We start from the raw sequence: 21,976 nt of genomic DNA, 5'->3' as shown, positions 1-21,976 counted from the left end.
TTACATTAGATTACTAACTACACGTTGCCGCTGATAAGGCTTGAGACGTTGACGTTAGTGTTGATGCTTGTGTTGGCGCTGGCAGTCATCGTATAGAGTGTTTGACTCATCAAATCATAAGGTGTGGCCTTATAATATGTCTTTAAAATGTGTGAGATTGAGTTGGAGATCATCAATTTAGAAGAAGATGAGCAATCAGAGGAGAAGTCATTCGTTCATAAAGAAACCCTAAATCGATTTATAAAGGATGAATATATCAATTAATATCCTGTCACTAATTACTATGACATGTCATAATAGTTAGGTTAAGTCATCCTTTAAACTATAAGAGCTGACTATCAATAAGTAATATTTGAACAAAACATATAACTTTTGTTGATGTTTTTTGAACATACAAAATATGAATGATGTTTTTTGAACGATTTAAAACATAGTTATCATTTTGACTCATTTCCTCTTGTTTTTTTCCTTTTAATTATTTTTTACCGGTAATTGTCGGTTACCATTAGGTGAAATTTGAATAAATTATGTAGTTCGTTAGTGTTTTTTGTACAAAGGCTTTACTTTGATGGTATTTTTTAAACATACCAAACTTATTTTATTATTATTATTTTTTTTTTTAAACGATTTTGAAACATAATTACACTGTATAAGTCATTTATTTATTTTTATTTTATTTATGTATTTATTTTGCATCTCTGGGTTAATATGAGTGTCTTTGTGTCTTTAGACGTGGATCATTGCGTACTGGGCCCAATGGACCTAGTCTGTTACTAATTTACAGTTCGAGTTTGGGCCTTATTTATTTCTTGAATTTTCTGGAACTTAGAAACTTGGAACTTCGAAGTGGAAGAAACATCTTCTTCACATTACTGTCCTAATTCCTCTACGATCGAAAGAGAAAGATGGCGGAGATGGCGGTCGGCGGCGACATTCCAACGAATAACACCATATACATCAACAATTTGAACGAGAAAACAAAGCTTGATGGTATTCGCTATTCTTTTTGTCCACTCACTAACTTGTAATATTCGTTTGCCCTATTTGTTCTCCTTATAAAACCTTTTTTTGTATCTTCGATTCTTCGTGCATGAAAATTAGTGTGTTTTCATACATTGTTCATGGCCTAAATATGAGCAATTGTTTTTCCAGAGTTAAAGAAATCGCTGCAAGCGGTGTTCTCACAATTTGGCAAAATCCTGGAGATACTTGCGTTTAAAACCCTAAAACACAAAGGTCAAGCGTGGGTTGTTTTTGAGGATGTTTCATCTGCCACCAGTGCTCTCAAACAGATGCAGGGTTTTCCATTCTACGACAAACCTATGGTGTGTTGAATTCAATTGCTTTTATCTCCTCTTCATTATTTATCACAACACAGCACCTCATGCTTAACCTGTATCTACAAACCAAGCTAAATTTCTAAGTTTAGAAAACACTTGTTTTCATTTGTTAGTCACCTGTATTCTTTTCATCCTGTTGTATCTTCAAACTTTCAAGCATATTCATTGTAAAATTCAACAAAAATGAGTGTATTTAGGAGGTAGAGTCTGAATCCATTTTATCTATACTTACAGAAGTTCTACAATACAGTTCTTACTTTCTGTGTCTGTTATAAGGATGTTAAACCAATGAGAGAAGGGGTGATCATAATCATAATATGAAAACTAAAGATTTTATTTTTTTTAATTGTCTAAATGATCACACAGAGAATACAATATGCTAAAACAAAATCAGACGTGATTGCAAAATCAGATGGGACTTTCGTACCTCGTGAAAGACGAAAGAGGCACGAAGAAAAAGGTAAAAACATGATTTTTTTTTTTTTTTTTTTTTTTTTTTTTTTTTACATCTGTCAATTCCATATAAAATCTCAACATCTTTATCTTTACTTTTTTTGTCATGCAATAGGAGGTAAGAAACGCAAAGGGCAACATGATGGTAATCAAGCTGCAGTTGGTGTAAACCAAGGTTATGGTGGTGCTTATGGTGGTCCTCCTCCTGTAAGCATATCTTTCATAGATTTATTTATTTATTTATGTTATATATGAATGAATGAATGAATGAATATGTTTGTTTTGATGAAGTTATCACAAATACCATACATGGGTGGTGGGGCAAAATCCGGGATGCCAGAGGCACCGGCCCCACCAAACAGCATCTTGTTTGTGCAAAAACTGCCTCATCAAACATCATCCATGATGCTGCAAATGTTGTTTGGGCAACATCAAGGATTCAAAGAAGTAAGAATGGTGGAAGCAAAACCAGGGATTGCTTTTATAGAGTATGGAGATGAGATGCAAGCAACTGTTGCCATGCAAAGTCTTCAAGGATTTAAGATTAATCCTGATAGCCCTATGTTCATCACCTATGCTAAGAAATAGAGTAGTAGCCTAGCCACATTTGCTTGTGTTTCAACTTTGAACTCAAAAGTGTAAGATTTTTGTGTATTCTAGATTTTGTAGTCAATTACTACTTTATGCAACCTTTATTATTTAATCTATTTGGAAGATTTATTTTTTATTCGAAAAAGATTCAACTAAATTCAATAAAACAACAATATCTAAATGACAAAACTGCAAAAATGGTCCTTGTGTATTTTTTCAGAGGTTTAATCCAAATCTTGTTTCTTTTGGCTTCATGGTCCTTTTAAGGTAGTTTGTTTGTGGTTTTAGTCCCTCGGTAAACTGAAATGATTGTACTGTCCTTCTGATTTATTTTTTATGTTTTTTCTATTTAATTTAAATGAAAAAGAAAATAAACAATAAAGTTGGGCCTCTCTCTCTCTCTCTCTCTCTCTCTCTCTCTCTCTCTCTCTCTCTCTCTCTCTCTCTCTCCCTGCAATTCCTTCATCAGTTCTAAAACTTGTAACTCTATAACATTACTATGGGTGATATAAGGATGCACATCACTATCAGAGCTTGATCTTTTACATAACACGAAAAAACTAAGCCCTCAATCGAGCCTAATTTTTTTTTAGTTCTACTTTAATTCCTACCAATTAGGGGAATGGGATACATCTTGTTGGATGAGTTCAAAGTTCAAACTTACGTGTTAATCAAATCCTCTTTCTACATAAACATCTGATCCGGGACGACGACGAGTGTTATGGAAACAATTGAATCTATCTCGGGCTATAGTACAAACAAACGGAATACATCTCCGCCAAAACAACTCCTCATACGGCTTCCTTCTGCCTAATCTCAACCACGTGCTGCCGTTTCTCATCATAAACACCACAACACCTCTGTGAGTACGAGGCGCAAGGATTCAAGTTTGCTATAAGTTTCGGTTTTTTGATTTTGATTTCTGAGTGAGATGTCAACTAGAGAATAGGGAAGTGAGATGGTGGGTTCGAAGGTCTATTATGACTAAACCTCGGAAAAAATGCATACCACAGGGACCATTTTTGCAGTTTTGTCTATCCAAAATCCCATAATCTTGGGCCTTCTCCAACAAAAAAGTAATTTGATAAAAAGACTACATTTTAAAATTTTGTTCATTGATATGAATTTTGTGTTTAAATCGTTGTTTCAATCAATTGTTATCCATAATCACAGTTTGAAAGCTCGCCTGTCTTCAAGAAAGGTTTGAAAGTCATGTTTGATACAAGAAGTGTTTACAAGGCCAAAATAAACAAAAAAAGTTACTACTAGTAACTATTTAGATAATCAAAAGAAGGAATTTAAAGAAGTAAATACACATCTAAACCCTTTCTAATTCAGTATTGTGCTTCTCCAATTGGTCTTTTAACTCCTTTCTCCAACCCTGGATCCATCTTTCTTGTTTCTTGATAAGTTGGGTCTTTGTTTTCAGTTCTTCTTCCATCATCGCAATATCCTATAATGCAATTTTATTAGATATTGCTTATGTCTTCCTTAATTTTTTTAAAACATTAAAAACAAAATCAAATGGAGTAGTAACTACCTTTTGCAAGATTTCTTCTTTGGTTGGCTGATCTTCACGCTGCAGACTGATAAAGTAAAGTTGGAGTTTTTTGGCAGCCTCCATGAAATCTCTAGCATGTCTCTCCACATCAACTAACACAAAAAGAAAACTTCTTCATATAAAGAAGCTAATAAATGTTCCATGATGATGATGATGACGATGATAAAAAGAAAGAGAAAAAGCTTACTCTGATGTGAAGGGTGGGGAGATCGATCAATTGCTTGAAGCTCTCTTGCAGGAAGACATGGAAGTAACGCAGCCTCCAATGCCATCACATATCCAATCATATCATCCTTTGCTGGAGATGGATGTGGAGAAGAATGCATTTGATTATCATGTGGATGTTGCTGCTGCTCATCACCAGCCATTTCTATCTCCCACTCTTAATTACAACACATACGCACCAATTACATAACAGATTTTTTAAAGCAAAACATCGTATAACTGATTCTGCCCTAGAACGAAGGGAGTGAAAGTTGATTTGAATCATCTGATTAATGGTGTCAATTTGAAATTATAGAGTTCAACAACTACATGTACAAATTGATTTACCAAATTCTAAACCACAAATACATATACAAATTTCGTAGACAATCGAGAAAAAAAAATAGAAAAGTTATAAGAGTATTACTCGTGATGCTCTAGATGAAGTGTGCCACCGAAGAGATGGATCGCCGGAGAACGGTGCTGCGGTGGCGTTTCCTTGTGAAGCTCTGGATGAAGTATGCGACCGGAGAGCAGGATCGCCGGTGGACGGTGCTGCGGTAGCGATTCCTTGTGCGCTGTTTTGATGGGTCTGTTGGAGTGACTAGTGAGGGAAAACTTTACTGTATGCTCTGTTTCAAAATTTTCATTTTTACCCCCTTGTACATTAGTTTTCACAGTTATGTCCTAAAGTTTACTTTATTCAGTTTCCGAGACAAAAGTTATACCTCCAAAAAAAAAAAAAAATAGAGATGGGCAGTGAGGTTTGCATCTTGCTTGCTATCTTTTCAACAAAAGAAATACAAATGGTATCTTTCATTTTGGTGTAAAAGGTAATGTTTCTTCATGAATTTATTTAATCAAATATCGATCTATTTTATAAATTTTTGATGCACAATGCATGTACTTGACATTTTATGGTGTAAGAATATTTATTTGGAGCACAAATGGTTTCTTTGAGGTTAAAAAACCTTAGCAATGCCCAGGACTCAAATTAGGAGGTCAATATTTGTTGAGGCTGGACAAGGGCTGATGGATGCTGCCAATCAGGGTGATCTTGAAGTAGGAAATCCAGTTGGTAGATTAAGATTTCTAAAAAAACATTACCATGTATTGGCACTATAAATGAGGAATTTGAGATTCTTGTAGTGATCCCATTAAAGCCAATAATTTTAGCACTCCAAGTTTTACAATTGTTATCAACTCTTGTACTGTTTTGTATCTTTCTAAACTTGATACAAAATAAAGTTTTTAAGATTGTTTTTGTTCTACAAGCCAATATTTGTAACTATTATTTGTGGATTTAAGCAACAATAATCTCATATTTTTCTCAATTTTTTATATGAAACATGTAATGTCGTTTTGTTTTAAAACCCAAAGAAGGAACTATTTATCTTATTGAGACCTGTTTATCTGATTGAGATGCAGTTGCATAATTTGTGTTTGTTGTATAATGTGATAAATAATGGATAAAAAATAATTGAGAAAATAAAAAGTTAGCAATAGAAACATTCATAATTAAAATAAATATCTAAATGGTAATTGGATTATTATAAAATATTGTTGTTTGAAAAGAACAAATATAGTAAAAAAGATCATTTCTATTACATTGTTACACCAAACAAAGGAATTCATTCTCAAATGCACTTCTATAATAAATTTTTTATTGTACTAAACAGCAGAATCAATTATTTGTTTTCTATACTTTAATTTTTTTTTATGTATTTTCATTCTTTGTTTCAATTCTATTTCTTTGTACCAAACGCATCCTAACAGACTTTTACATTCCCTATGAATTTTGTTTTATTGAATCATAAGTCACCACTTTTATTTGTATTTTAATAATATAATAATAATAATAATAAATAAATAAGATTAAATAAAATTTTATGACAATAAAAAAATTATTTTATTATTAAAATATTAAAATATGTTTTTTTTGTAAAGTTTTAGTATGATTGGATTTTAAAATAGTTTTATTGTAGATTTACAAAAAAAATGTGGAAGATATAATATCAAGGTTGGAATTGGTCTAATGGCTAGGCTCATTATCTTAGACATAATTGTAAAAATTGTCAGTGTGGTTGTCAAAATTATATGATTTTGATCCAAAAAAGTTTGATGGTGCATCAGTGGTCAAATTCTGGATATCTTATATGGTTTTGGTCCATATGATTGATATTTTTGTGTGGTTTTAGTTCAAACCCAACCTAAAATGATGAATATGCCCTAAAATATTTTTTTAATTTTTTTGTTTAATTTCTTGTTATTTTAATTAAAAAGAATACCACACACACACACATACTCTCTCTCTCTCTCTCTCTCTCTCTCTCTCTCTTTCTCTTTCACACAAAGGAAAACTCTATGACTTCCTCAAGGATCTAACCATCCTACCGCCGAAGTCCATATCTTTCCTTCGCTTCTTCATCATCGCTCAGATCAATGTCTTTCTTCCTCGACGATTCTTCTACTCCGTTTTGAGGTTCTCGAAGGCGGCCAAAGAGCTGTTAAGTTGATATGGAGTGAAGATATGAAGAATTCAAAAGCTAATTCATGATTGGAATCATTCAGCTTCTTGTTTTGGTCAATATTAGCATTCCAATTGTTTTTATTTGTATTTTTACTTTTTGAATTTGGGTGTTAAAACCTACTGCTTTCGTTTGGAGTAGATGAAACTCGATTTTATGTGTGTGATTTTGGATTTTATTAGTTTAGTTATTAATTGTGTTTGATTGATCATCACCTATCATGTGTAAAGCTATGGTTTCTATTGTCTACGATATATCGTAGTTTCGATTTTTCCGCTACCTAGTTTAGAGTGTATTTGATGCGTAGAAAACCTAACACATTTTGCAGATATAGCTATTAGGGAATGTCTTAAACGATAAAGTCACCAACTTGATGCCTTTGCATGGCTCAAAGAGACTCAAACCCTAGACTTAACATTCTACTTTCATCAAATGCTGATTAACTCATGCATGGTTGATTTACAACCATCAAGATGCCAACTTAATGAACTATGAACCTCATAAACATCAAAAGGAGCAACTCAAAACTTCTAGAGTAACACTTACGCACAAGAACTCATTCATGGGACCAAAATATGCCCAAAACTCAACGACCCCTGACCATGTACGCCCAACGTACTCATGCAGCCCCCACTTTTATTTAGATGCCATTTGTGACCAATTTGCAAACAATTCTCATACAAAGAGTCAAAATGTAAAATACCTGGAAATCAAGTGTTACAATTCTCCCCCACTTGAATTAGACTTCTTCCTCGAAGTTCGTTGCCGAAAATAACTCGGGATAATGCTCCCTCATCTCATCCTCAGGATCCCACATCCACTTTGAACCCTTTCGGTGTTGCCACTACACCTTTACGAGATCCACAACCTTGTTTCGCAGAGATCTTCATCCTCCTGTCAAGGATCGCCACCGGTCTCTTTATATAATTCAGACAATCCAATGGAACTACTACGGAATCAACAACTAAGAATTTCCACAACTGAGAGACATGAAATGTGCAGTGAATTTGACTGAGTTCCTTGAGTAGATCCAAATTATACGCAACCTTGCCCACCCAGGCTAAAAACCTCAAAGGACCAATATACCTAGGGCCTAGCTTACCTTGCTTCCTGAATCGAATGACACCTTTCATAGGTGACACCTTCAGGAGTACCATGTCCCCAACTTGGAACTCTAAGTCTAACCGGCGCCTATTGGCATAGCTCTTCTGTCAACTCTGCATTATCTGAAGTATGTTGCGAACCTGCTGAATCAATTGTGTCGTCTTGAATACCACCTCCGAACTCCCCATAACCCGCTGACTGACCTCATCCCAACATATCGGGGTCCTAAACTTCCTCCCATAGAGCATCTCAGAAGGAGGTTGATCAATGCTAGCGTGATAACCGTTGTTGTACAAAAACTCCGCTAAAGGGAGATACATATCCCAACTCTCGCCAAAATCCAGTATACATGCCCGAAGCATGTCCTCCAATGCCTGGATAGTCCACTCACTCAGACCATCTGTAGCACCTGGTTCTTGGTATGTAATTTATTTAAGTATTTTGCATTTTTGGCCTTGGACTCGGCGAGTTGAAGGACCAACTCGCCGAGTAGAAGCGGGATGGGACACGGGATTTAAGTGACAGACTCGTCAAGTCGGGTCCCGGACTCGACGAGTAGGCTCTGACTGGACAAAACCCTAGTATGAGGGTTTGCACCCTATTTAATCATCTCTTTCAGCCACCACTCGTCCCTATTGCTCCCAGAAACCCTCCATAGCAAACCCTAAGTGTTTTGGTGCAAGATCTAAGGCTTTTGTGGTGATTTTGGTAGTTTTGTTCACAAAGAAGAAGGAAGAGCATAGAAGGATCAAGAGGAGACTGAAGGATTCGAGTTTGGTGCATCATTTTCAGTCTTTGAAAGGTATAAAGTTTGCACCTTGCTTGTTCATTTGTTAGATCCCTTTTGGGGAAGATTTAGGGCTTTTAAAGCCATATGAGGTGGCCAACCATGATTTCAAACATGGTTGGGGGTCAAGACTTTGAATCTAAGTCTTAGGAGGAGTCACAAGGCAGATTTGGGTTGCTTTTGCACCCAATGAAGGTCCCATGCAACATAAGAGCCATTTTAGAGCCTTTTAGGCTAAAAAATCCCATGCATGCACGTAAAGTTCGAAACTTTACGTGCTAGATCGAGCTTAGGAGCTTGGATATATCATTTGGTCAAAGGTTGTACATTAGAAATCGAGGAAATAGGGCATGGATGTTATAGACTCGGCGAGTCCATTCTTGGGACTCGACGAGTCCAAGGCATAAAGTCCCATATCTTTTGAGGGTCAAAAGAACTCAGTTGGGTGTTAGAAGGGTTGTAGAAGGTCCGAAGGAAGGACCCAACGTATTGGACTTAGCCTTAGACCTGGAGTTCATGGGACTCGACGAGTGCTAGAACAGACTCGGCGAGTCCAAGGCAATCTCCTTATGGTTGAAGATGAACTCGACGAGTTGTTCATACAACTCGGCGAGTCAAGGACAAAACTTGTTCATCAGATGAAGGTGAACTCGACGAGTTGTTCATACAACTCAGCGAGTCGGATGAAGGTTTCATTCGGTGTTCATGTAGAGGAGGAACTCGTCGAGTTGTTGCTAAACTCGACGAGTCGAGTCGTGGACAAGGAGGGATAAAGGGTTAGGGACTCGATGAGTTGACGGCCCAACTCGGCGAGTCGGGTCAACTGGAAGTTGATTTTGACCTGGACTTGGTTGGGGGTAAAATAGTCATTTTACCCTAAGAGTAGATATCAGATTCTGACTGAGTGTTTTGTGGGGATTACAACCAGAGGATTTCCGGAGCAGCAGCAGACAGAGGTTTCCCGCACAGATTATCAGCAGCTACTCATTCGAGGTGAGTTACCTTCCAGTAGTGGAGGGTCTACGACCACAATGCCGGCCCACCAATAGGAGTTGTATGTTAGATGATTGTCTTTGTGATACTCATCTAGGTTTGCTACTACCTGATATGTTATGAGCTAGTATGATATGATATTAGATGCTAGTAACAGTAAGGAAGATAGTCCCCAAGGTTACCGGTCGACAGAGCCAAAGGGGGTGGTTATACCCAGTCATACTAGATAGAATATGATTATGTGTTTCATGCTATGTGGTAGTAGTAGAGGGGTGAAATAGTCCCAACATCCGGTCGAGAGGACCGAAGGGGAGGCCAGCACCCAGGTATGCTAGGCAGTATCCGGTCGAGAGGACCGCTAGGGAGGCCAGCACCCAGATATGTTGGGCAGTATCCAGTCGAGAGGACCGAAGGGGAGGCCAGCACCCAGGTATGCTAGGCAGCATCCGGCCGAGAGGACCGAAGGGGTAGGTTGGGCACCCTCATATGCCTGACAGTATGTGTATGTTATGTGATTGTATGGTATGCGATACGATGAGGGAACTCACTAAGCTTCGTGCTTACATTTTACAGTTTTGGTTTCAGGTACCTCTTTAGCGAAAGGGAAGGAGTTGGCACGATAGCGACACATCATACGCACACTCATTGTTTTCCGCACTATGGATATTCAGGGATTGTACTCTGACATGTTCTTATTTTATGACTTGAGTTTTCAGACATGATACATTGTTTTATGAGATGTTGTGATTTCACAGTATTTTCTTATGAATATTTTTATGAGTCGGTTAATTAAAAAGAAATTTTTGGTCTTGAAAATTGGGTCGTTACACCATCAGTCTATGGGCGGAAAGTCTTGCTAAAATTCAGACGAGTACCCAACTCCTCATGAAATCTCTTCCAAAACCTGGAAGTAAACCAAACATCCCTATCTGAAACAACCGAAACCGTCACCCCTTGTCGTGTCACAACCTCCCAAATGTAGATGTCTGCTAGCTTCTTTATAGAAATACTGTGACATCCCCAAATTTACGGTCATTTTAAAAATTTTATTTATGCTTATTTGAAAATCAGAGTATTCATTTTAAAGAATAATATTGCGGAATTTGTTCCCAGAAAACATGATAAATATATTATCAAAGCATTTCCGAAGAAATGTATTTTGTTTATATTAAAACTTTGGGATGTCATCATGAATACAGAAACATAAGTATAAAAAGACCTTACATTCATTTACACTAGTGATTTACATCTCCTTTAATCTCTCAGTGTAATGTAGCTTCATATCGACACATGTGATACAAATAAACTGAGTGGGTCTGTGACATCCTCAATTTCACGGCCAGAAAAGACCGATTTGTTTATGCTTTGTTTTTAAAAATCAGAGTAATCTTTCAAAGAAAACGGTTGCGGAATTTATTCCCAAAACAAAATATGATAAGAATTTATCAAAACATTTCTTAAAGAAAAGTATTTTCATTATATAACTAAATCTCGGGATGTCATGTTCCGATACTGATACATAAGCATAAACAGAACATACATTTATTTACACTAGTGATTTACATCTCCTTTAATCTCTCAGTGAAATATGTCTTCGTATTGATACCTGTGATACAAAGAAAACTGAGTGGATCAGACTTGGGAGCCTGGTGAGCATATAGGGTTTTCATCCCACAATGTTATATCATATATTTATATATATAGAACATTCAAACTTGTACAATTTCACCATATAAAGGCAACCCTTATCCCACCCCATCGATCCTCACAACGACACGATCTAAACTCTCATATCTAAAATTTTCCTCTTTACCTGATCCATACTCACTGATCTAGAACTATCCTCTTCACCCGATCCATACTCATGGATCTAAAACTAACATTTTTACCTGATCCATACTCACGGATCTAAAACTACCTGATCCATACTCACGGATCTAAAACTACCTGATCCACACTCACAGATCTAAAACTAACCTCCTGATCTGATCCATACTCCTGGATCAATATTTGTACACAATCCATACTCCCGAAATATGGATAATTAACTATACCTTAATCCTGATCTGATCCATACTCCCGGATCAATAACTGTGCCCAATCCATACTCCCGGACTAAGGACAATTAACTCAGTCTTAATCCATACTCCCGGACTAATAACAAGTTTTATCTCTTTACCCGATCCATACTCACGGATCTAAAACTAGCCTCTTGATCTGATCCCTGCTCACGAATCTAAAACTAACGACCGGGAATACACAATCATTATCGTGAAGTATTGTCAGACATTCAGTATCATCATGGCATATATGAAGCTATCTTCAAAGCACAAAAGATGCCCATGCCCGACTAGTGTTTTTGTGTGTATGGGGTAGCTTCATACATAGCAATAAGACTTGCATATTTTGAGGTATGATTGGTGCCCATGCCCGGCTAGTGCCGATCGTATTAGGATGAGAGAGAGACCACCATATTTGTCTTTGTTATGCTCCAAGCAACATTAGACCCAGACGTACTGTGCTTAAGCTACCCCACACGAGATGGCCACATCACTTGCCCGTATATGCTCGGTCCTTATATGCCCTATAAACTAATAATATTTTAACAAAAATAGAATCAAAGCACTAAATGTTCATTTTATAATAAGTTAACGGTCTAAAATTAATGGTGTTCAAGTGAAAGAATTTTTTTTTTTTCAAGAAAAAAACCTTGCCTAAGAACGTTTTTTGTTTGCAAGTTTGATATTTGAAAGACGAGAAGCGCAAAGACCATCTTTCTTTCTGTGATCCCACCCAAATTCTTGTGCGTCTTTCAAGTTGGTGATTGCGATGCTACACGAACTCCTACTGTCACTGTTAGGCTACACAGGAGACCTAATTGTCGACGAGAGAGATCGGCAGTTATCCGTTGGTTTGTCTCCCGACGACCCCATCTCCAATCAATGTACCTTCAAGCTTGCTTCCGACATATCTTTTGTCGAGCCCAGCGAAAGGTATTTCTCATCATCTGCTGTTTTTTCTTTTTTGTTCAATCTTTAAATTTCCCCAAATCACTAGGGTTTTTGAATTTCAATCTTTTTTTAAGAGTACGAGTTAAGTTATCGCTTGGCTGGTCGAATATGCTAGAGTCTGGGGCTGTGATAATCGAATAACTTGGATGATGAGAGGATTTGATCGACACTTCCCTTGGGTTGCACGAAATTGTTTTAGGATAATCCATACTAATAAATCAACTTCGAGTTTAGGCACAAAACTTGAAGTCCTTGCTAGATTTGTGTAAATGTACGTATAAACTCGGTATTCATAATCATAATTGCACAATGGTTGATCTCATATCCTAACATCTTTGACATTTCTGGCAACTCTTTCAGTCAGTATCAACTTCTAAACATGTGGTTATGGTTATGAATCACAGGGATATTATTGAGAAGACGATTGCTTTAGGGTTTTACTATCGTGAACTTGATCGATTTGCCACAAAGTCACGAAATTTAAGCTGGATAAGGTCCGGGAATGAGTCTCCTATGCCATACACTTCTGTCTTTCCAAAAGAGAAGATGGAAAATCAGAGTGTTTATAGAAGGGCCATTGCCAATGGCATTACAGAAATTCTTTCAGTTTACAGATCTGCCATTTTGCATATGGAGCAGAAGTTACTTTCAGATCATCTACCCATCTTAGCTACAGTTACTCAAGGCCTGAACAAGGTGCAGTATTTTCCTCTCATTGTATTACTGTTTTGTTTTTTCATGTTCTTTTAGCTCTTAATGATTCAAGTTTTTTTTTTTTTTTAGTTTTTTGTTCTTTTGCCACCTCTATATGAACTGATTCTAGAGATTGAGCGTGATGGCATTTGTGGAGGGAAGCTTCTTAATCTTCTACATAAACGATGCCACTGTGGGGTCCCAGAGTTACAAACATGCATTCAGAGGTATTATATATATATATATATATATATATATATATATATATATATATATATATATATATATATATATATATATATATTTTTATCAAAAAGAATATAAAAAATAACAAACTATTAAACTTTGTATTGTGAACAGACTTCTTTGGCATGGACATCAGGTCATGTACAATCAACTTGCTTCCTGGATGGTGTATGGGATTCTTCACGATCAATATGGAGAATTTTTCATCTCTGAGTAATACTTTTTCTAAATGTTCTTTTTGTGATACAATACTGTTTGTTGACAGCTGTCTAAATGATGATTTTGATTTTAATGTTTTTAGGAAAGAAGGAAACTCAGATATGAACATAACTGAGAAGTTAACACGTATGTCAGTTAATGATGGAACTTTAAGTGATTGGCATTTGGGATTTCATATTTCCTCGGTACTTAATAACTAAATTTCTTCTTTTTTTTATGTTTTATTCAAAACTGCTAATTTTCATAAAAGTTTGTTCCAGGATATGTTGCCAGAATATATTCCATTACACGTGGCAGAATCCATTCTATTTGCTGGAAAAGCAATTAGGGTTCTTCGTAATCCAAGTTCTGCATTTCGTTCTGTAGATGCAAAACATACAAAATTAATGGGAGATGAACTTTTGCCACAATCTGAATCTGATAAGATTGAATCCATGCTTCAAAATCTTAAGGAATCATCTGAGTTTCACAAAAGATCATTTGAGGGTTCTGTTGATTCAATCAGAGCTATTGCAGCAAGTCATCTTTGGCAGGTAGAAATGTTTACTATATTTTTTTTTTTTTACTTTTTATCTTGTCTCTATGATCTGATTAATATCTTGGAACATTAATTAATGTGTAATATGTGCAGCTTGTGGTTGTACGTGCTGATCTAAATGGACATTTGAAAGCCATCAAAGACTACTTTCTTCTTGCAAAAGGCGATTTCTTCCAGGTAATTCAATGAATGACCATTTTCGTCTTTTTATTTGTATTTTGTTATATATATTATTTAATGTGAATTTAATAAGATTTTCACTGTGTATAAAATAGAGTTTTCTTGAGGAGAGTCGTCAGTTGATGCGTTTACCACCTCGACAATCAACTGCTGAAGCTGATCTTCTGGTTCCATTCAGACTGGTATTTTTTTTTTTTTTAAAACTCAAAAAAGAGTAAATTACACGAATGGTCCCTATGGTTTGGGGTAATTTGCACGTTTGGTCCCTAACTTATTTTTTTAACTCGGAAGGTCCCTACTGTTTGTTATTGCTACACATTTGGTCCCTATTGTTTGTTTTTGTTACGCGTTTGGTCCCTATCTTACGTAAAAAGACAATTATTTAAATAGAGAAAAATGATAGAGTAGGTAAGGTAAGGAGAGAGGATGAGATGGAGGGTGTGTTTATTTAAATAAATTAAAAAATCAAGGGAAAAATAGACTTTTTATGTAAGACAGGGACCAAGCGTGTAACAAAAACAAACAGTAGGGACCTTCCGAGTTAGAAAAATAAGTTAGGGACCAAACGCGCAAGTTACCCTAAACCATAGGGATCATTCGTGTAATTTACCCTTCAAAAAATTGGATGCAGTAGAACCAATTTATTTCATTTTAAATGGATTGAAATGAAGATTCACATATTTGTAATGCAGGCAGTAACAAAGACTATTAGTGATGATGATAAGTATTTTTCAAGAGTAACACTAAGGTAAAATAATGCATTTTCTATTTCAGAATTGTAACTTGAATAATTAGATATTTATAAACTACTTCCAGGATGCCTGGGATTGGGACAAAAGGAGATGTATCCAAGTCAAAATATGTTGATGGTGATTCAAGTTTGTTATCTGATACTTCAATGGAGATGTCACTTGATGGGTGGGATGGTATAGCCCTAGAATATTCCATTGATTGGCCCTTACAATTGTTCTTCACACAACAAGTTCTCTCCAGGTTTTCTTTCTGACATTTTATCAAACACCTTATGCTCAATCCCAAACTCAAATCACAATCCTTATCTATAAAATGTAAACAGGTATCGCAGGATTTTTCAGTATTTACTGCGGTTAAAGAGGACACAGATGGAGTTAGAGAAGTCATGGGAATCAGTAATGCAGCAAGACCACTCTAATTTTTCCAAACGTGTAAATGGTTCAACATCAACATCAACATCACAACAAAGAAGACAATGCTTTAGGCCTATGTGGCGTGTTAGAGAACATATGGCATTCTTGATTAGAAATCTTCAGTTTTATATCCAAGTTGATGTCATAGAATCTCAATGGAACGTATTACAAACCCATATAGATGAGTCACGTGATTTCGCTCAGCTTGTGGACTTTCATCAAGAGTGAGCTACCTATATATATATTTCTTTTATAAAAATAGAGTATGTTTTTGCTTTTATCTTATTGTTTAAATTAAATTGGTATTTTGTAGATACTTATCAGCTTTGATATCACAATCCTTCTTGGATATTGGCTCAGTGTCAAGAATATTGGATGGAATCATGAAGCTTTGCTTGCAGTTTTGCTGGAAGATTGAAAACCAGGAAACCAATGCAAGCACCATTGAACTCGAACGTATAACCGAGGTCATTTTTTGCTTTCGTCTTTCTGTATGTATGATGAGGGTATTTACGTCTTTTGACATCAATATTAGTTTTAACATTTTTTTTTTGGGAAGTACAGGAATTTAACAAGAAGTCGAATTCATTGTACACAATATTGCGAAGTAGCAGGCTTGCGGGAAGTCAGCGGGCCCCTTTTCTTAGGCGTTTCCTTTTGCGACTAAACTTCAATTCCTTCTTTGAGGTAAAACAGTAATACTCGTTAAAATTATGTATCGAGTTAAATCTCTTTATTTATTTGTTTATTTATATATTTTTCTGACTTTGTAATAATTAATGTTGATAGCAAACTGCACAAGGAGTTATGAATGTGATAAGGCCACGTCAAACTATCCCAGTCCTACAACGGTAGCCAGCATTTTTGTCCTAGGGTTAATTAAATGTAAGAAATAGCAAAAAAAAACTTACTTTTCGTTATGTTCTTGTGGTTATCAGATTCTAAGATTAAAGTGTATGGTGTGACGTAATGTAATGTAAATTGTAATTTCTTGATATGAGGATTAGAAATGTGTGTATTCATACAGAGAAAGTTGGGAATCTGTTGTTTATATGATGAGTGATTGCATTAATATTTATTTGAAACCAAAGAGATCATTGCATGAAAAAAAAAGCCATCACTTAAAATGTAATGATAATTTCTTTTAATGATACAAAGTCTTATGACAATGAAGAAGAGAATTGATGATTGTGTGTAATAAGGATTGACAAAATGTGTTTAGACTTTAGAGCTCCTCAAATCCTTCTTCATCACCTTCTTCCTCGACCCTCTGAAATTGCATCCTCCAAGTCTCCATCTGTAAAGGTTTACATAAACATGTAACAACTTACACACATTCAAATGGGACCATAAATTATCTCTTACCTCATCATCAGAAAAGCGTAGGTGCTCTGCAACAAAAAGCAAATTATTGGGGATTCCTTCTACCTGTTCTCGACCAAGGCTTCTTGCCACATCATCATAACCTATGATTTGCACTCGAAAACCATAGCTCATGAAAACCTCATACATCCATGTCTCCACATTTAGCTGTCCAAGAAGCCATTAAAATGGTGAACATTACAGGTATAGTAAAAACAGTAAAAAAAAAAATCATTAGAGTATGAGCCAACCTTTGCCACCTTGTCATTTTCAGTCAACCACAATGGAAATTCACCCACCAACAGACATCCTTTCATGGCTAAATTACTAACCATAAACAGAATCTCCTTAAAACTAGCCAAATTTGTGACTGGAAAACCCTATAGTAAAAAGTAAAAAGGGGCAAGATCAGATGATGATGATGATGATGATGATAATGGGATTAGAAGTTAGAAGATGATCGGTTTGTTCACCTGGAAAACCCATATACTTGGTCTGGAACCATTAAATCCTTTATCACGTAAAAGTTGTTGCATATCAGATGACTCCAAAGGAACATGAAGAAGCAAACAGCTTCTTGGAATTTTAGCACCAACATCTATGAATTTCTAAGAAAATCCATCATAAGGATTGTTGCGCATTCAATCAAATATTATCTGCTTTGCTTCTAAAACGTTGGAAGATGCTTATAATTACGAACCTTTGAGCTTTTGAGATGCTTTACTGAATACTGATTGTGGTGATACATCATAGATTACAGTTGAAGAAGGCCAATTGAGGCGATAAGCCCTAGTATCCATTCCATCTGTGAACATTACAACCTGCAGAGGCAGAGATGGATGATTCAGGAAGTTTAGGGAATTTTGACGAACTTGGTACCTACTTGTTTAGCTCCATCAGCGCCCTTGGTTGCGTTAAGCAACTTATCATCGATAAATCTAGTGCCAATGCAGTAATGGTGATCCGAATTTTTGTCGAGCTCAAGGTCAAGGTCAGGAGGCACAAAGCAGCCAGCGTAAGGATCGACAAAAAGAGGCTCTGCATTATACAATCAAAATTTGAAAAACAAGAATGGTCTTTCCTTTGAGCATAAGGTGTTCGATGATATGCCTAAAAGAGGTGAGTGTTTTACCTGGTCGAAGAGCTTCTTGGAAACGATAGGAGGCTCGAGAAATGGCGGATTTGAAGAATAGGTGGTCATGGGGGTCATTTTCGTGGAAGCAGATTTTGGCTGTAACATTGAGGCTGCCATTTTTGTTGTTTCTTTGAATTGAACTGGAAAACAGTGATTGGCGCAGAATAGGAGGAGCTGCTGGTGAGTGTACAAAGCAGCGTCCTATAAAACACTCAACTTCCATGATTGATGATTTAGAGCGAGCTTGTTAATCAATTCGATCTTCCACTATCTCCTGTTTCAAGGATAACTGCCAATTCGCTTCTATATAAACCTTATAACTTTAACCGATTTCAAGAAATATTGAATGATACTATATAATTTGACAACTGAATGATAGTTATTTTGTTTATACACTAAACAAAATAACCCTAAATAAACAACAAAATATCATTTGTCCATGTTTAATATCTAAATATTATGTATATCTTAAATAAACTTTCAAAATATAATATTTGTTTAAATAGTTTTTTTAATAATTTATAATTATATTTTATCAATTGAGTATTATACCCTTATTATAAAGCAAAGTTTCTATATCCTTCATAAATATTTAAAATATCACATTTACCCAACTTTCTTTTTAATCGACTATTTATCCCTAATTTTTATTCATATATGATGAGTATTAATAAAATACATGAAAGTAGATACAATCTGATAAAAAAAAATAATAATAATAAGATAAAATCCATTACGCATTCAATTACAAGCCAATAAAATCAAAACAGAGAAACAGTTTCAATAAGATGACATTAATCAAAACAGGGAAACGGGTCAATAAGATCACATTATCAAGTATTGGTAATGTAAATGATGAATTTTCCTTGGGAATTAAGGGTGCTGTATTGCTCTTGATCCAATTATGAGTACATTAAATGAAAGTGGTAATATATGAAAACAAGTTCAATACAATAATTAAGGACAAAAGGAACCTAAAAAAACCCATCAACTGCTGCTACAATCTCCACCATTTTGGCTTTTGCTCAAAAAGTCAAGCGTGAAGGTCAAGTGGAAGTCAAGCAACTCAACAATGGTGACAATATTAGATCAAGAATTTTATACCTAAAAGCAAATTAAGGAAGGAACTTGATGTTTTTAACTTTATGTTGTACATTCTCAAGCCCATGTTCTGGATACAACCTAGAAGCACAAACTAATCTTGTTTGTTGTTGTGTGTTAATCTACTTTCGTATTTATTCTATCTAGGGGGTGTTAAGAAGAGATTATTTAGAAAAACCAAAACAAGTTTCAGCTTTCGAATGTTGTGGCTTTTGTATAATCTTTCTGTTTACTGTAATTTGTTCTATGTTTTTTTACAAGTATAAGTATGTTTTTTTTACAGGTATAAGTATTGAATGTGATTTTCAATCCATACGATAGGTTTTCATATTTGGTCTTAAAACACGTTTATAATTATAGTTATAGAGTGACTTTGTGATGCGTTTTTACAAGTTAAATTTGGATTTACGTGACATTCCATGCTCCTAAACATATATATGTCGATCTAAATGCATAACAAGGGAAACCTAAAATCAGCTTATCTCAAGTTTTATCCTCCCAAATCACTGAATTTCGAAAATTTGCTGCAAAATTAACTGAAACCAAGAGAAAGTCAATGAGAGAGGCTTTACCCTCAAGCAGATGTTCCTAAACAGGTGGACAAAATTGCTGATGAAGACAAAACGGTGGCGTTTGGAAGAAATCTCATGTCTTTGAATCTCCTTGATGCTGTTGTTGACGGAGAGCTAGTTGGTCCAGCGACGATGACTACAAGCGATGAACTTGCTACTATAGGTGGTCCCCTCCTGTGTCGTTCCCTACGTCATTCCTTGCGTTGTTCATGTTTCCATTTTGTGTTCCAAATATAATGTAATCGTATATAATAATCGAAGGTTATTATAGTTATTTTATTTTTTTATAATTACAGTGATTGTTAAATTACAATAAATGATTATAAAAATGTTTTAAATATTAAAAAAATTGGGCAAATATGATTTTTTGAAAACTATATATATATATATATATATATATATATATATATATATATAGAGAGAGAGAGAGAGAGAGAGAGAGAGAGATATATTTAAAGTAATTTTATTTGTTAGAGAGTTTTTTATATGTGCAAAATAAAAAAAACAATGTCCTTGTTTAATATATATATATATATATATATATATATATATATATATATATATATATATATATATATATATTAAACAAGGACATTGTTTTTTTTATTTTGCACATATAAAAAACTCTCTATCAAATAAAATTACTTTAAGTCTCTATATGAGTAGACAATTATACACTCATCTTTTTTTGGAAATAATCTTAGATTGAGAGAGTGATGTCACACTTCTTTATTTTGGCACACTTTTTTATCACATTTAGGGAGTGGTATACCATAAAAAGATGAAAGATAAAAGAAGAGAGATATAGAGAGAGGGAGGAAGAATGAGAGAAAGAGAGAGAGAGAGACACGAACGTTCCCAATTTTTGTAACACACCTCAAACGACATTCCCTAAACCGTATAGAGATGGTGTTCACTATGCCACATAGAACTCATATGATTCTGACCGTACTCCCCTCCTCATAGCCTTATTATAAACAAGATATGTAAAAAGTATCATAAACATATTAATATTATAAATTTAATATTTTAAAGTACGGTAAACAAAGATATATAAAAAAGTGTCACAAGCATAGTAATATTATAAAGATTGGTAAACTGCAGTAATTATGTTTTTATTTTATATTTTATTTTCGGTGTTTTCGTTTATTGCAATTAGTACATTGGTTTTTTCAACATTTTCAACGTCACTATTTTTTATCGAGTTTATATTTATTTTATTAATATAAAATTGATCTTATATATTTTTGTCTTTAAAATCATATATTATATATATCTTGTTATTATATTAACTTAATTAGGTTGGAAACTCGTGTATTATACAAATTGACAATTTAGAAATTCAAAATACATTGTTAAAATATGAAAATAAATACAATACTAAAATATGATGATATATAGAAAATATGAAAGATTATGATAGTACAATGATAAATAAATATGAAATATGATTTTTATAATATTCATTTGTTTGTATCTCATAATTATACTTTCAATGTAGAACGGTATTGTAATTTAATAAATGTATACACAAAAAGCCACACAAATATGAAGAAATAACAAGACTTTAAAAATATAATGTTGAAATAATAAAAATTTGGAAGTATAATGTTGAAATAAGATTTTATTTTTGTAAGTAGAATGTTATATGATAATTATTTAATAAGAAAAAGATTCAATATTTAATAAAGAAAAACAAGAAAAGATGAAAAAATATTTTCATATAATATACAACTGATATTACACATACATAGCTACATTAACAGTTTAAAAATAATAATATTAGAAATGAAAAAAAATCATAAATTTATAAATACTTCTTTATATACATGTTCTGTTTGATAAATTTGATTTATTTATCTATAACTAAAAGTTTAAGTCATTCTTTAGTTTTAACTCTAGATGATGCTAATTGCTCATATATAAAAACATGTTGTCTCAAAAGCAAATATATAATTTACTTTAACTGCATAATTTTTGTAGCATTTTATATATAACTTATGAAAAATTAAAAACACGCATAAAAATTAAAACATAAAAATGAAAATGGAATACTTACACCTTTTAAAACCTAATTATCAAATGATATAACCTTTAATGTCTAAATTTTCCATTTCACACCCAAAAATAATATCAACCCTTTTTTTAATCATTTAAAATCCATGAAAAAACTTTTTACAACTATATATACA

The 21,976-nt window shown here is 34.4% G+C and overlaps 3 protein-coding genes and 1 pseudogene across 5 annotated transcripts; 2 read left to right on the top strand and 2 right to left on the bottom strand.

The window, feature by feature from the left end:
• Positions 1–828: 828 nt before the first annotated feature.
• U1A (spliceosomal protein U1A) lies at positions 829–2,520 on the top strand. Its single transcript, XM_079017658.1, has 5 exons — positions 829–990; positions 1,153–1,325; positions 1,707–1,800; positions 1,909–2,000; positions 2,085–2,520. The coding sequence occupies exons 1-5, from the start codon at positions 906–908 to the stop codon at positions 2,379–2,381; spliced, it is 741 nt and encodes a 246-aa protein (XP_078873784.1). The 5' UTR covers positions 829–905; the 3' UTR covers positions 2,382–2,520.
• A 1,055-nt stretch (positions 2,521–3,575) lies between these two features.
• On the bottom strand, positions 3,576–4,730 carry LOC145071431 (uncharacterized; annotated as a pseudogene). Its single transcript, XR_013690455.1, has 4 exons — positions 4,577–4,730; positions 4,133–4,327; positions 3,925–4,037; positions 3,576–3,837 (listed from the first exon to the last, which is right to left on the bottom strand). The product of XR_013690455.1 is annotated as an uncharacterized LOC145071431 (transcript).
• Positions 4,731–12,295: 7,565 nt separating this feature from the next.
• LOC145066093 (gamma-tubulin complex component 4-like) lies at positions 12,296–16,704 on the top strand. Of its 2 annotated transcripts, XM_079013273.1 has the most exons (15): positions 12,439–12,554; positions 12,647–12,843; positions 12,977–13,268; positions 13,356–13,492; positions 13,626–13,724; positions 13,813–13,915; positions 13,991–14,263; positions 14,362–14,445; positions 14,544–14,630; positions 15,141–15,196; positions 15,265–15,441; positions 15,524–15,838; positions 15,928–16,081; positions 16,179–16,301; positions 16,404–16,704. In XM_079013273.1, coding segments are annotated over exons 2-15 (1,968 nt in total). In that variant the 5' UTR covers positions 12,439–12,554; positions 12,647–12,841; the 3' UTR covers positions 16,470–16,704. The 2 variants fall into 2 exon arrangements, with proteins under 2 accessions (XP_078869398.1, XP_078869399.1); XM_079013272.1 differs by lacking the exon at positions 12,647–12,843 and having other exon boundaries at positions 12,296–12,554.
• A 7-nt stretch (positions 16,705–16,711) lies between these two features.
• LOC145066094 (S-adenosyl-L-methionine-dependent methyltransferases superfamily protein) lies at positions 16,712–18,465 on the bottom strand. The gene is made up of 7 exons (XM_079013274.1): positions 18,109–18,465; positions 17,860–18,014; positions 17,677–17,797; positions 17,450–17,574; positions 17,228–17,356; positions 16,980–17,144; positions 16,712–16,911 (listed from the first exon to the last, which is right to left on the bottom strand). Exons 1-7 carry the CDS (start codon positions 18,332–18,334, stop codon positions 16,840–16,842), a joined length of 993 nt encoding a protein of 330 aa, XP_078869400.1. The 5' UTR covers positions 18,335–18,465; the 3' UTR covers positions 16,712–16,839.
• Positions 18,466–21,976: the final 3,511 nt, after the last annotated feature.

This window comes from Lactuca serriola, chromosome 8 (assembly GCF_051521515.1).
Source record: "Lactuca serriola cultivar US96UC23 chromosome 8, Lser_US96UC23_V15, whole genome shotgun sequence".
NCBI lineage: Eukaryota > Viridiplantae > Streptophyta > Magnoliopsida > Asterales > Asteraceae > Lactuca > Lactuca serriola.
Note: the sequence above shows the minus strand (reverse complement) of the source record. Positions and strands in the feature narration are given on the sequence as shown.